Source organism: Sebastes fasciatus, chromosome 2 (genome assembly GCF_043250625.1).
Source record: "Sebastes fasciatus isolate fSebFas1 chromosome 2, fSebFas1.pri, whole genome shotgun sequence".
NCBI lineage: Eukaryota > Metazoa > Chordata > Actinopteri > Perciformes > Sebastidae > Sebastes > Sebastes fasciatus.
Window position 1 is genome coordinate 24,893,520 of NC_133796.1, and position 14,515 is coordinate 24,908,034.

Sequence of the window (14,515 nt, forward strand, 5' to 3'; positions counted from 1 at the left end):
AAAGTCCTGCATTCAAAATCTTACTGCACAGAAGTATTATCAAAATTAGATATTACAAATGTAATATATTTTTAAAACATTTTTGATACTTATGAAATCATGTGTAAGCAGCAAAAAGTAATGCACTGTAATTTGTACATCAATCCCACAAAATCACTTTGTATGTAATCTATGTAATCATGAACCAGGAAGTATAAAGAACGACAAAGAGGGGAGGAGGTCGGGGTGGATGTGCGGGTCAGAAAACATCAGACTTTCGCCCAGGAGACCGGTGCCCTTAAGTTCAATACTTAAGTTAGGCCACTTCCAGAGTTATTTTAACCCAAACCACAATCTTTTCCTAAACCTAACCAAGTTGTTTTCTTGCCTAAACCTAACTAAGTTGTTTCCTTCGAACACAGAAGAACACAGTTGCTGGACATTCGAGAGAAACCGTATGAAAAAAATGAGGAATAACATTTCTTAAGATATCATGAGGACCATTGTATGAGAATACGATGTTGAGTTGGAGCTAATTTATCTACTGTACAGTCAGGTCACCTACATCTGAGACTAGATGATTATTGGAGTAGGAAAGAAGGAAAGTTCTGCAACACAAATCCATATAAATGTTTTGTCTTTTCTCTAGTCTTTTTGTGGAATACTGAAAAATGATACCTCGCTGGTCCTCAAACAGTTATTTAAATGAGACCATCTGAGAAGTTTAGGGGAAATGTCACTTAGGAAATGTCTCTTTGGTGGAATTGCTAAGAACTCACATACATGAGGACCCAACCAGACACTGTTTTTTTGTAAGGTGTCACAAGCCAATTGGTTTTATCTTAACAACCTCTGTCTACTGGGTGACACATGCTTACACCGGTGTTAGGCTTTTGCCGGTATCAACACGTAGACCATGATATTGTTAATCATCACATTGTTTCTCTTGATAATTAAACGAGTCCAAGACGTGCCAGCTCAGACGGCCATCAGAGATGTGTTTACATGCCACAGTGCTCCTGTTTCTCTTTGAGAAAGCAGGATCACACATTCCGGTTTCTCAAAAGTAAAATAATGATGTATCTGGGTTTCTGTAACAAGGACATGTTTTCCAGCACAAACATGTAAAAAGGATTTTGAAAAGCCTCCTCCAGGAATGGCAGCTCCATTTGCTTCCATGTTCTCTGTTAAATTGTGTTGGTTAAAAGTAACAACAGCACATTATATCCATAACATTTTCTTACCAATGTTTTAGCATCTCCAGATTCTTTAAGGTTAACCCAGTGAGCATCATTTTGGCGATTTGCAGGTGAAAAGACATCACGTCTACGTTAAAACTGGGATAAAGTGAATCATACAGAGGGGGTCTCCAACCTTGAGAGCTAATTTGACAAAAGGGAAGTAGCTGAGAGTCATAGCACCAAGTTGTACATCAGCAAAGGCAGACATAAATTCTGTCTTACTTTTACGGTCATTTCATCCACCGCAGTTATCGCCTCTATTACAATCCCACCATTTCGTTTCATCAGGATGTCCGCCACTAAACAAAGCCACTGTTGCTGCGTTGGCCTTCTCCGTCAACTTGGTAAACAGAGACTGTTGTCTTTTAAGCGTTGTTTTCAGACTGCTTCCAGAAAACCCCATGAAAAGCTGCTGTGGACTTGCCTAGTTTGACCGTTTGATCCGAGTTCGCGAGTTCCCGGGTTCGCGAGTGATTGACAGCCGGCTCTCATAGACGGCAGCTGGACGGCAGGCTCCAGCTCGGCTCTGATTGGTTGTTTTCCTCCGGTCTGTGAAATCCTTCAGATGCCATTAGGAGCACCACAGGACACAGAGGCACATGCTTTTTTCAGATTTGTCAGGATATAGTTACCATTTTATAAAAATAACGTTTTATGAGTCATATTTTCTCCATTTCTACCCACTGCAGCTTTAAGCCATCAAAGCTCTGCACACTCTGCATGGCAGCTGCCACACCGCTGAACTGAAAGCTATGTTGTCACTTGCTGCTACTGCTGCCACTGTTCATACAGCAATTCACAAGTCTCACGTCCACCCCAGCATCCACCTATAGGCTCTGAGTCACCTATAGAGGGAAGTTAGAATCATTACTCCTCACTCCCTACTTCCTTGTGTTGGCGAGGTCAGAGCCTCAACGCCAAACATCAATGCTGTAGATATTCTGCATTTGCATAATAATTAGGGCTGTCAATCGATTCAAATATTTAATTGTATGATTGTCGATAGTTAATCGTTATTAATCGCAAATTAATCAAACATTTTTTTATCTGTTCAAAATGTTCCTTTCAAGGGAGATTTGTCAAGTATTTAATACTCTTATCAACGTGGGAGTGGACAAATATGCTTGCTTTATGCAAATCTATGTACATATTTATTTTTGGAAATCAATTAATAACACAAAGCAATGACAAAAATATGCTCAAATCATAACATGGCAAACTGCAGCCCAACAGGCAACAACAGCTGTCAGTGTGTCAGTGTGCTGACTTGACTATGACTTGCCCCAAACTGCATGTGATTATCATAAAGTGGGCATGTCTGTAAAGGGGAGACTCGTGGGTACCCATAGAACCCATTTTCATTCACATATCTTGAGGTCAGAGGTCAAGGGACCCCTTTGAAAATGGCCATTCCAGTTTTTCTTCATGAAAATTTTGCGTATGTTTAGAGCGTTATTTAACCTCCTTCGCTACAAGCTTGTATGACATGGTTGGTACCAATGGATTCCTTAGGTTTTTTCTAGTTTCATATGATGCCTCATGATCGTCACTCTAGCTTTAAAACTGAGCCCGCTACAACCTCCAAAAGATGTGTTGCGTTAATCCATTAAAGAAATTAGAGACGTTAAAATGAATTTGCGTTAACACGTTATTATCGCGTTAACTTTGACAGCCCTAATAATAATCCATTCCATGTGACTTGGCTGACTGAGGTACATTTCAATGTGAAGCACATGTTGAAGTAAAGCATTGAAATGCTGTTGAAACAATTATAAATAACTTGGACATCTTAAAAACTTACCCAATTTTAACCTTGACATATAGACGTTTCTTGACCTGCGAATCACCAAATCAATGCTCACTGGATGACACTTTGGTCTGACGACTGTCAGGAAGGTTGGCATGTCAAATATGTGACCTGCTGCCTGTATGTTTTTAATGAGACCCAAAGTCCTGTCTCCTGTCTCTGACTTAAGAGTAAAACTTTGACAACTTTGACTTCTCAGACTCAAGAGTTCAGTTTAGGAAAAAAAAGGGTTGTAGGTCAGTTTGAGAACAGTTTGGTTGTTCAGGTCTGAGGTATTCCTTTACTAAATGAGTACATCAAACGGCTTTATTTAATTTTTGGTGTATATTGTTCAATTTGCTCACTAGTTTGACTGGTTATGTTCAATGAACGCAACTCACCCCATTGACAGGATAGGTCTTCCAGTCCAGTTCTCCTAGCACTGTCGTAGTGTCCAACAGAACCACTAGAGAGAGAGAGAGAGAGGGGGGGGGGGGGGTGATGCAAAAGAAAGTCATGTAAAATGGAGGAGAAAAGTTGAAAGAGTGAAAGAACGACAGTATAGGCACAAAGAGTGACAGGAGAGAGCGGAGAGGGGAAGAGAGAGAGTGCCAGAGAGGTTGGACAGTGAGTTTAAAAAGAAAAGAAATGGAGGTGACAAAATAGGAAGAGAGCAGACAATAGTTATCAAGCTGTCAATGAGGGGCTGACAGAGCTGTAAAGCCCTTATCAGATTCAACCACCTATGAAATAACAGCTCTTAGGAAAGTCCAGGACAACACTAACACAGATCCGCCCTCTGTCTGGGAGTCTGGAAGATTAGTGCTCTCCTTCTCAGAGGTCAGGAGTTTTCTGTGCTACATGACATCAAAGATGAGACAAAGATGAATAAAGGGGAAAGATGGAAGGACTATTGAAACTTGAAATATTTAACTAAACAAGATATGACATAATTAAAACTCATTTAATACAGCCAACCTTTATGAATAGCGACAACCCTTTCAGTGATAATATCATATTGTTTGGAGTTAACTGAATTTCCTTCCGCTCCGCGTCGGGGTGCGGCATCGCCCTGTTGGGGTTTCTTTCACAGCAATGACCGGCTCGCTGTACATTATACCTTACATGACGTCACAGCTATTTAAATCGCTATTCTTGGCTTGAGGAAAATTTTGCAAACATAAAACCTCCATGGATAAAAAGTGTATAATAAAGAGTCATAATTGACCTTGTTTGCAGTTCACGGTGTCCTGTCAACAGTTTTACAGACGTCTCTTTTACAATGGTAGTCCTAGGGGAAAATATCTTTTTGGGATTCGTTGTTGCAATACCACTGTAAAATATGGTCTGTACATCCATGCTCGGCAAAGTAATGCCAAGAATGTATGACTCTAATAGCTAATCTGACAGTGATCTTTTCAAAACACAAATATATAGTGCAATCTAATCACAGAATTGGTGTTTGGTAGTGTTTTTGTGTGAGCGTGTTAAGAACTTTGTTCCTTTGTGTGCATCCGTGACCACACTGTGTTCATACAAGTGTAACGTTCTTAAGCTGTCTGCACTCCGATCACGGCCCAGGCATGAAGAGAGCCATTATCTGGCCCTCGCTGAGCCCCCTGAGCCAATTTGATATGATGAATGTGCAATTTCCTTTGTCTCCACACAGCCAGTTAATTACAATCTCTATCAATAAAGTGCGTCCCACTTCAGTGGTCGACACTTTAGACCAAAGAGTCACATCTTCAGACGACCTGTCACTCCTGACTTTGCCAAATCTGGACTAATTTAATGGGGTTGCTACTGTTTTGAGAACAAGTCAGATAACCAGAGAAGATACACTTTGGTGAGACTAAATGAACCACTTCAGTATTTACAGAGACTTCATTTAGCCGTGATCCCCTGCTGGTAATTAAGGACTGAATTATAATAAGATGGCCTTGCTTCTGTTCAAAAGGAGGACGTAGAGAGAGAGGGAGAGAGAGAGAGAGAGAGAGAGAGAAAGAGTGGGAGTGAGACTGTGAGACGGACAAAGAGAGACAGAGAGATATTGATTTTTTGACAAAATTAGAAAAACAATCTTTCATAATCATGAGCGATGTTTCATCCATGTTTGACAGCTGCAAACTTTTCCAACCAACTCCCTTCACTGTCTGCCTGTCCTTCGGTTACGCACACACACACACACACACACACACACACACACACACACACACACACACACACACTCAAACATACATACGCAGTAATGTAGTCATAAAATAATTAAATTCCTGCAAACTGTCTTTGGAGCCAGGAAATAATAGATGACCCAAGACCACACTGCTGAATTTGATACACAGATTTTCTCACTCAAAGCACACACACTCACTGCACACACACATGTCGACAAGTATTTATCAGGAGCACAAATCATATTACTCTTGTCTGGGTATTGTGTCTGGAAGCGTAATAATCTGCAACTGCCCTTTCTATAGGACCATAGGACACATTTTAGAAAATATGGTGGGCACAAATAATCTATATAGCAGTAAATTGCCACAGTTTCTCTTGTGATATCTCGTTGATACACTTGCACTGATATTGCCGGGTCAGAAACAAATGTTTAGCACTGACTCCTGAAGCTGAACTGAGTGTATTCAGTTGCTTTCAGCCTCCATCACTGAAAGCATTGTCAGCTCAGCTGTGTTACTCCCTGGTTAAAACACAGCTTACTGAAACACAGCAACAATCACAATGTGATGACTCTGCTGTAGATAGGTGTTTGCTGAGCTATTAATCTTAATAACAGTGCTTGTATGGGCCTAGTTTTGAACCAGACTGCACAAAAAAGTTTGTACCAGCAACAGACTAAACTTCCGTAGCATCTGACACTGAGTACAGTCAGAAACACAGTCACTGCTCACGTCACGAAGACTCCAGTGTCACAAGAGAAAACCACAACTCGTCACTTCATACATTTCTGTTTGTGTACAGATTTAAAGTACAGTCTGTAGGTTTTGGCGGCATCTCGTGGTGTGGCTGCAGATTGCAACCAACTGAGTAACCCTCCGCTCACTCCTCCCTTTTCAAGGCTGCGTTAATGTGAGTCCAAAATCGTGGTAGTGCCGTTTTGCCTCACTCAGAGGCCATCCTCACCATAATAACAGTACTGTAGGAGCAACGGAAGTCAGACGGCAGATGGCGGTACTGCAGTTTTGCACTCGGGGCTCACGTTACTGTTAATTCACAAACGTGTTGTAGAACTACGGTGGCCTTCAGGTAACGTAAAAACGTGAAAGGCTCTCTCTACAGCCAGAGTTTGGTTTGTCCATTCTGTGTTACTGTAGAAACTTGGCGGAGCAACATGGCAGATTCTCTCCCTATGTAGCTATGAATGGCTCATGCTCCATTTCTGCTAATAGATCCCCCGAAATGCTACACCAGTTTCCTTTAAACCAAAGACTGAATATAAAGACGGATGACAAATCTCCACTTCCTCCCACTGTGCAGAAGTGAAAACAAAATATCCCGGATATGGGGACTGCCACCTTGCGCTTTTGACGTCATTGGAGTCTGCGCAGTAGTGATCGGGCGTTGGAGCTGTGGCATTGAGATCCTTCCCACACACCCGCCCCAAGCCAATCGCAGGCCGAGCACGGCTACAACTTGATAGCAAGAAAGAATCACAGCTGTCTATCTTGACGTCTCACCTCCTTTTTATAGCAAATAAAACTATATATATATACACATATAAAGCAATAACTAATTAAAACCAAACTTATCAGAAAAATGAACACTTGAGCATACATCAGCGCGATAAGAACTACCTAAAATGACAGAAACCATCTTTGGAAAAAAATTATTTGACGTGTACTTTGACTTTTTAGTTTGGACCATGTCCCATCCGCTAGCATCCAGCAGCAGCCAGCCATCAGGGGGCGATCAAGATGTTTGACCTTCACTTTTGGGGAGCTGTCATATCGTTCATCTTTATACACAGTCTACGTTTTAAACCAACGAGATATGACGTGTTAATTGGTGAACTTTAGAGGGGCTGGTGGGCAGATTATTTAACAATATAACATAAGCTAATCATCTCCCGGCTGCAGCTTCATATTTTCTGTACAGACAAAGAGAGTGGTTTCAATTTTCTCACCTAACTCTCAGTAAGAAAACAAATAAGTGTATCTGTTTAAGTGTGTTAAGCGTGTCTCCTACTAAGGAAAGATTTCATCTTCAGTTACACGTACTGTATATCATGATACAGTTTGGTATATGTCTTTTATTTTACCTTCACTCTTGTAGTGTGTAGTGTCCTCCAAATGCATGGACTTAAGTTCAGTGGCACCACATGTGTGATTTCACTTTAAAAAATCCTCACCTACCTACAATACATTCATATATAACACAGGTCTCTTCAGTACATGGCCTTTATTGAGCAGTAGTTTTCAGAAAATTGCTGCTTTATCTCAGTGGGTGACATCAGACTAAAACCTGGGTTTGAGAGGAATGGGAAATGCCTCATATATATCGTCCCTGAAAGAGGTTCACGAACACTCAAAGCTAGACATTAAGTCTGAATCTTCAATTATTTAAGTATTTGGCTGAGGATATTCAAGTAGACAAGCAACTGGATGAGATCCCTCAGAGAGACGGGCATTTCTATAAGGGCCCTTGCCTTTTTTCATTTTCCAGGATGTTGTTTCAGAAAGCCATTGGGAGAGGAAGAATCATTATTTTCTATATGAGATGATAATAAAAGTGGACAGCAGCGTCTAATTCACCTGATCATGACAAAGATGATGCTGCATCCTCATATTAAAAGAGGAAGACAGTGCAGCATCTGCCTGAGATGTCAGACCCCTCCTTTAAAAATACACACTAACAAAGAAATGTTTAACTATTTAGTCGATCAAGGGATTAGTTGATTTACAGAAAATGTACCAATGACATTTTTGATAATTGATTCGCGTGTGAGCCATTTATCGAGAGAAAATACCAGCTAGTTACAGCTTTTCAGATGTGAGGATTTGCTTGATTGCATCCAGCTCAACTCTGATTGGTTGTTTTCCTCCGGTCTGTGAAATCTTGCAGATGCCATTAAGAGCACCGGAGGACACCAGAGAGACATGATTTCTTTCAGATTACCTATGTCATGCATTACTGTCAGGATATAGTGACTTTTTTATTTTATAATAAATATTATTTCATTTTATTTTTAATAATATTTGCTCCAACTCTACCAACTGCAGCTTTAACTATTCAAGGTCAATGCCTACCCCAACCATCTCGCAAGAGTTTAACAAATTGTGGGTTACCTTCTAGACACGACCATTTAGAATGTTTATGTTGTCAACCAGCCCTCTAAACACGGCGAGACCAGAGAGCACCTCACCGAGCAATAGCAGCAGAAGGGATACAAAACGGCAACATCTCCATCCGACCTGTCGACATATTCAAAACCAACCAATCACAAAGCAACCGACCAACTGGGACAAAGAGACACCGCAAGCGGGCTGCCTGTTAAATCAGTCAGCCACTGGGAACAAAGGAAGTGTTCCGAGGAATTTGTACTTTTAACGTTTTAGTTTTTACTCTCTGTCTCTTTGGGCTCAGTACCGACTTTACTCTTTGATGAGGATGAGTTTTTCTATTTCCATATATTCAACATGATGAATCTACAACTGGTGAGGACTTTTTACCGAGGACATCTAGCTTTAGCCTGGGGCTTTTAGCACGATATCATGTATGTAGCCATCAAGTGCATATTTCTAATATCGATTCCTTTTTCAAGATTCTCCTTTTGATACCAGTCATCTGGATGGTGCGAACGTTAGCTAAATTAGTACAATAATAATACAATCTGCCAATGACAGTTGTTATTTCAGTCCAGTGGGCAACTCCAGGGTCTGAAAAGTGAAACCAATGCTGAAGTGCCTTAAACTTACATTCTCTCTAATAGCCAGCAGGGGGCGACTCCTCTGGTTGCAAAAAGAAGTCTGATTGTATAGAAGTCTATGAGAAAATGAGCCTACTTCTCACCTGATTTATTACCTCAGTAAACATTGTAAACATGAGTTTATGGTCTCAATCTCTAGCTTCAAGTCTTCTTCAATACAGCATGATGTTCATTTAGTAAATTATGATCCCATTTATAGTCAAATAGACCATAAAGCAGGGGATGCTTTAGGGTGTGGCTACCTTGTGATTGACAGGTCGCTAACACGGCGTTGTCCGGTCTGGCGTTTTCTTCTTACACCTTTAACCCTTTCATAGTGTGTTTTCAGTTCACGAAAGTTAGGTTACCTTTGCGGTCGTCTGAAAATGTCTTATTCAACGTTTGGTTGTACTTAGCTCAACCCTCTCGTGTCACTTGTCTTTGCAAATAACCAAGATGGCGAAGGCCAAAACATCCAACTCGAGGCTTCAAAACGGCAGTGCACAAATCAATGGGTGACGTCACAGTGACTACTTCCATTTCATATAAACAGTCTATGCTTTAGTCGGCGAAACTGACGGTCTCTGACTAGAAATTAAGAGCCTGCTTTGGTCTGAGGTGAAGGACACATTGTTTCAAACATTGCTAAGAATTTTGAGTGCCACCGTTTGTGATTGTAAACTGAATATGTGCTGTGCGAGAGCAGAGGGCTTGACAGACATATAGCAACAGTAACTAAGAGAGGCGGGAGCTTAGAAAAGTCAACTTTAAAGAAATCATATAGAAAAGGCTACTTTATTTTTGAAGTAATTTATACCAAATGACTTTATATTGACTGCTAAATGACACAAACATACCCTGTTATATAAAAACTACATCTCACCTCTCTCTCAGTCTGAGAGGACACACACACAAGTGATTCACATTCATTAGAGAGAAGAGAAGTTGATAAATTGCACTCAGCTAACAGATATATAAGCTTGCTCTCACTACATTTTAAACTCCTCACGTTGTAGTTTTTTTCAAGTTTCCCCTGTGAGCATCCCCTCCCCTTCAAGCCTGTCACCACCACAGGCAGACAGGCATCCTGTGGGGAAAGCTGAGCGCACACACACACTCACACAGAAAAATGAAGTGAAGGAGACTTTGACATTTGGCTAGTGAAAAGGCTCCTGTCGTCTTTGAAAATGTGTATCCTAAACATTAAACATTCAGGAAGGAATATTAAACTGACCTCTGCAAATGTGCGAAAGTGGTAGATGTCAAGAACAGATTACATTATGGCAACCGTTTACCCATGTGACTTACTGTATGAGTACGAATGAGGGGAGATGAAATCATTATGTCCTGTGTTTCTCATACATATGCAACTGCACACTTTGACTACTGACTAGAAATGGAAAGTGGGAAATTATTCTGATACCTTTAGTGTCAACCTGGCCCACCATAATAATAATATAATAAAGTAAGTGTAATACAAGTGTAGGAATCCTGTATGGGCCAAAATCTGTTATATTTTTATCCATGAATGTATGAACTCCTCATAGAAGACAGAGGTACAGAAATAGGCAACTCAAAAATATCAGTATAGCTGACAGAGTGTGCCAGAGGCTGACATTTTCTGTAACACTCGGGTCCCTATAGCTGTGGCAACGTTTTTGTGCACTCAGATTTTGGAGGTGAAGTGTCAGAGCCTCTTCCATAATTTGGCTGATGGAGCTCTGAGTCTGTAACAACACACACAACCTATAGGTGTGAATTTTTGCATTTTGAATGCTGTAAATGTGTATTTCAGTGGGCATTCACGGTCAAATTCAGAGTAAAATGAATCTATTTTGAGATGTAGGTTGAAAAACTTGCTAAAGCGTGACTTCCATCGCGATGTTTAGTCCTTTTTAAAGATGTGTGCTCTAAGTTGAAAGGTATCAGTGATTAAGACTACAGATATATCCACTGAAAACAGACAACAATTTTACATTTCCGCATGCATTTTGATGCTGTACATGTGTTTTAAAGGCGAGTTGGTAAAGATTTTAGAAAGATTTTTTGTTATATTTGTAGAAATTCTCATTACATTCCGACAACAATCAATAAATCAAGTGCTCTGACATAAAATAAAGAAAGAAATCTGGTATCTGTGTCTGTTGCAGGACTGTAATAAACCCATCCAATCATTTCATTCGGCCGAGTGTAATGATTGGATGGGCTACCTGCCTGTCTGACTACCTGTCTACCTGCGTACACTCTGCCTTTGCACTCATTGCGTGTCACCGGAGTCTTCCACCAGCTGCTGGCTTGACACCTTGCTAACAATAGCCATGTTTGCCGTTCACGTTCATTATGATACGTTGTGTTTTTGTTACCTTAGAATGAACCGTTTATATGGAGCGGAGCCGGCCGCCATGTTTCTACAGTAGCCCAGAACGGAAAAAACACTGCCTTAACTTTTCCTGCTTGGGCCGGAGTCGATAACGTTACTCGGTCCAGAGTTAACCCCCGCCGTCACTCCACTCAGCCGCCGGGAAACAAGACACAGACACCTCTGTTGGTCTTGAGGAGCTGCAGCATTTATTTCTGCACAAACTGCAACTTCCACTGAACATTCACTTGATATTCTCAGAGCTAAACTAACTCTGTCTTCTGCTCCACCAGCTCACTTGTTCACTCACACACAATCACCGCCAATCTGTCTCTCTCTTGCTTCATCACTCAATTTCCACGTACACACACACACTCTGGCTCAGCTATTCTCCAAATAACCTACGCTACTCTTACAACAACTCTAGATAGGGCCATTCACGTTTTCACCTTAGTTCTTCTACATGCTTGGCACACGGGACAGGTTGCAATCTGCAACCTCACCGCTAGATGTCGCTAAATCCTACGCACTGTTCCTTTAATATTAATATAATTTCTCTTTTTCTTTGTAAAATTCAGATCCAAATTAATGTATTTTGCCATAGAGTAGGTGTGTAAATGTGACCACATTATTAATACTATACCATGTCTTTCAGAGATATGTGTTGTAACCTATACACCAGCATTCAGGCCAACAGATAAATATACTCACAGGTTTTGGTTTAGAAACCATTTTGCATGCATTTTTAGGCTGTTTTTTTATATATAAATTCAAAGCCAGACTAATCTATTTTAAAAGAGAGGTGGGAAAATTTAAAAATATATTATACTATTAGGCTACTGCCATGTCTAGTCTTTCAAAGAGGTGTTGTGTAATACAGCATCAATGGTTATAGGACAGATACATCTTCAGTTACCAAGACTGACATCTCTTTTGGTTCAGCCAAGAAATTGAAATGTTTTACATGCATTTTAAGGCTGTGCATGCATGTTTGAATGTGTTTTCTGTTGATGTTTGACACATTTCAGATAGACCCACTGTACACAGTTCAATCAACACATTGACATTGGAGGGAAATACATCTTTAACACCTGAAGTAACAGTTACCCATGTGTCATTGTATTATCTAATGTGCTAAATAGCCTATTTAATTAATGGCACCAATATAAGATAGGTGAAGGCTTGACATTGTATTTTGTTTAAAGTATTTAATATGTGACAGTAATTGCGACTACACTGCAAAAACATGAAGTTATGTTTTACGTGCTTGTGCGTATTATAACAGATCAATAAACTAACATATTTTGGTTTAGAAACCATTTTGCATGCATTTTGAGGCTGTTTTTATATATATATATATATATATATATATAAATTCAGAGCCAGACTAATCTATTTTAAAAGAGAGGTGGTGCAATTAACAAATATATTACTATTAGGCTACTGGCATGTCTAGTCTTTCAAAGAGATGTTGTGTAATACAGCATCAATGGTTATAGGACAGATACATCTTCAGTTACCAAGACTGACATCTCTTAGTTCAGCCAAGAAATTGAAATGTTTTACATGCATTTGTTAGGCTGCTCATGCATGTTTGACTGTGTTTGACACATTTCAGATTGACATTTGAGGGAAATACACCTTTAACACCTGAAGTAACACATTAGTTACTCAGGTGTCATTGTATTATCTAATGTGCTAAATAGCCTATATAATGAATGGCACAGGTGAAGGCATTACATTGTATTTTGTAAAAGTATTTAATATGTGACAGTATTTGAGACTACACTGCAAAAACATGAAGTTATGTTTGACATGCTTGTGCGTATTGTGGAGAGAGAGGATCAGTATTGTTGGAGAATACTTTAAAATGGTCAGCTTTTGGTGCAACCACCTTTTATCCTACAATAAGTCTGTGGTTTGATGCTCTTTGTACTCACCTTGGTTCGTGGTTCCCGGGTCCGACAGGATACTTCTAAGCAAGAAGAACAAAAACACACAGTATTTCCCACCGGAGCACATCGTTGAGTCAGTCAGACACACAAAGTGCTGCTCTGAACTAAACCGCTGCACAGACTCCTAAACAGATCCACACAATGAAGAGGTGAGAAGGTTTCATGTAAGAGGCTGCTGAGATCTCCAGCCAGTATCCAGACTCAGAAGGTCACTCTCGGATCCATACAGGAGTTGTTCTTTTATTTATTTATCTTTCAGCCTTCCCGGGCAGACAGACGATGGAGACGCACAGCCATTGCGCACAAAAACCCAAATAAATGGAGGAGTAGTTGTCTGGAAACACGGACAGACTCTTCCAAAAGTGACCAAAAGCGAACTTCCCCGATAAAGTCAGTCTATTTGTCATTTAGTGTGTTTTATCCAGAGAGATGGAGGAGAGGAAAGAGGGAAAATCCCGGACTTCACTTTGAGCCAGCGCATCCCTCACTGGGTCTCTGTATCACTGCGTGTATCTCTCTCTCTCTCTCTCTCTCTCTCTCTCTCTCTCCCTTTCTCTCTCTCTCTGTGTCTCTCTCTCTCTCTCTCTCTCCCTTTCTCTCTCTCTCTGTGTCTCTCCCTCTCTCTCTGTGTCTCTCTCTTTCTCTGTCTCTCTCTCCCCGTCTCTCTCTCTCTGTCTGTCTCTCTCTGTCTCTTTCTCTCTCTCTCTCTCTCTCTCTCTCTCTGTCTCTCTCTATCACTCTCTCTCTCTCTCTCTCTCTCTGTCTCTTTCTCTCACTCCCTCTTTCTCTCTCTCTCTTTCTCTTTCTCTCTCCCTCTCCATCTCTCTTTCTCTCCCTCTCTCCATCTCTCTCTCCCCCCCCCCCCCCTCTCTCTCTCTCTCCCTCTCTCTCTCTCTCCCTCTCTCTCTCTCTCCCTCTCTCTCTCTCTCTCTGCTCTGGTGCAATCTCTAACTTGGTCTCTGTGATATTTCTCACTGTACATCATGTAAAACGTGCGGGTCAGTCTCTTCTTCTTCCATCAGAGATGTAATGTGTGGTTATGGGCTTCTCTGGTATTGATTCAGGGGGAGACACTGGAGGGGAATCTGAAGCCATTATTAAATTCAGAGTATCCCATCTGAGCCATGATGTAGGTTATATACCTGCATTGGATTATGTTGTAGGAATAGTAATGTGTCTGGGCCGGTTTCTATTTATGGTGGCAGTAGGGGAGGAAGGCGATTTGATATGGGGCATAATGGGACATATTCATTTACATGTTGCTGTGTGAGTCAC

At 40.8% G+C, this 14,515-nt stretch overlaps 1 protein-coding gene across 1 annotated transcript in view; it reads right to left on the bottom strand.

Moving 5' to 3' along the window:
* The window catches only part of LOC141755888 (ephrin type-A receptor 6-like), a 67,893-nt gene extending 54,045 nt beyond the window's left edge, over positions 1-13,848 (bottom strand). Inside the window, exons 1-2 of the mRNA XM_074615203.1 lie at positions 13,226-13,848; positions 3,408-3,472 (exon numbers count right to left, since the gene is read on the bottom strand). Of these exons, the coding sequence (XP_074471304.1) occupies positions 3,408-3,472; positions 13,226-13,307 (147 nt within the window). The 5' untranslated portion in view covers positions 13,308-13,848. The remainder of the gene's footprint in view (positions 1-3,407; positions 3,473-13,225) is intronic.
* Positions 13,849-14,515: the final 667 nt, after the last annotated feature.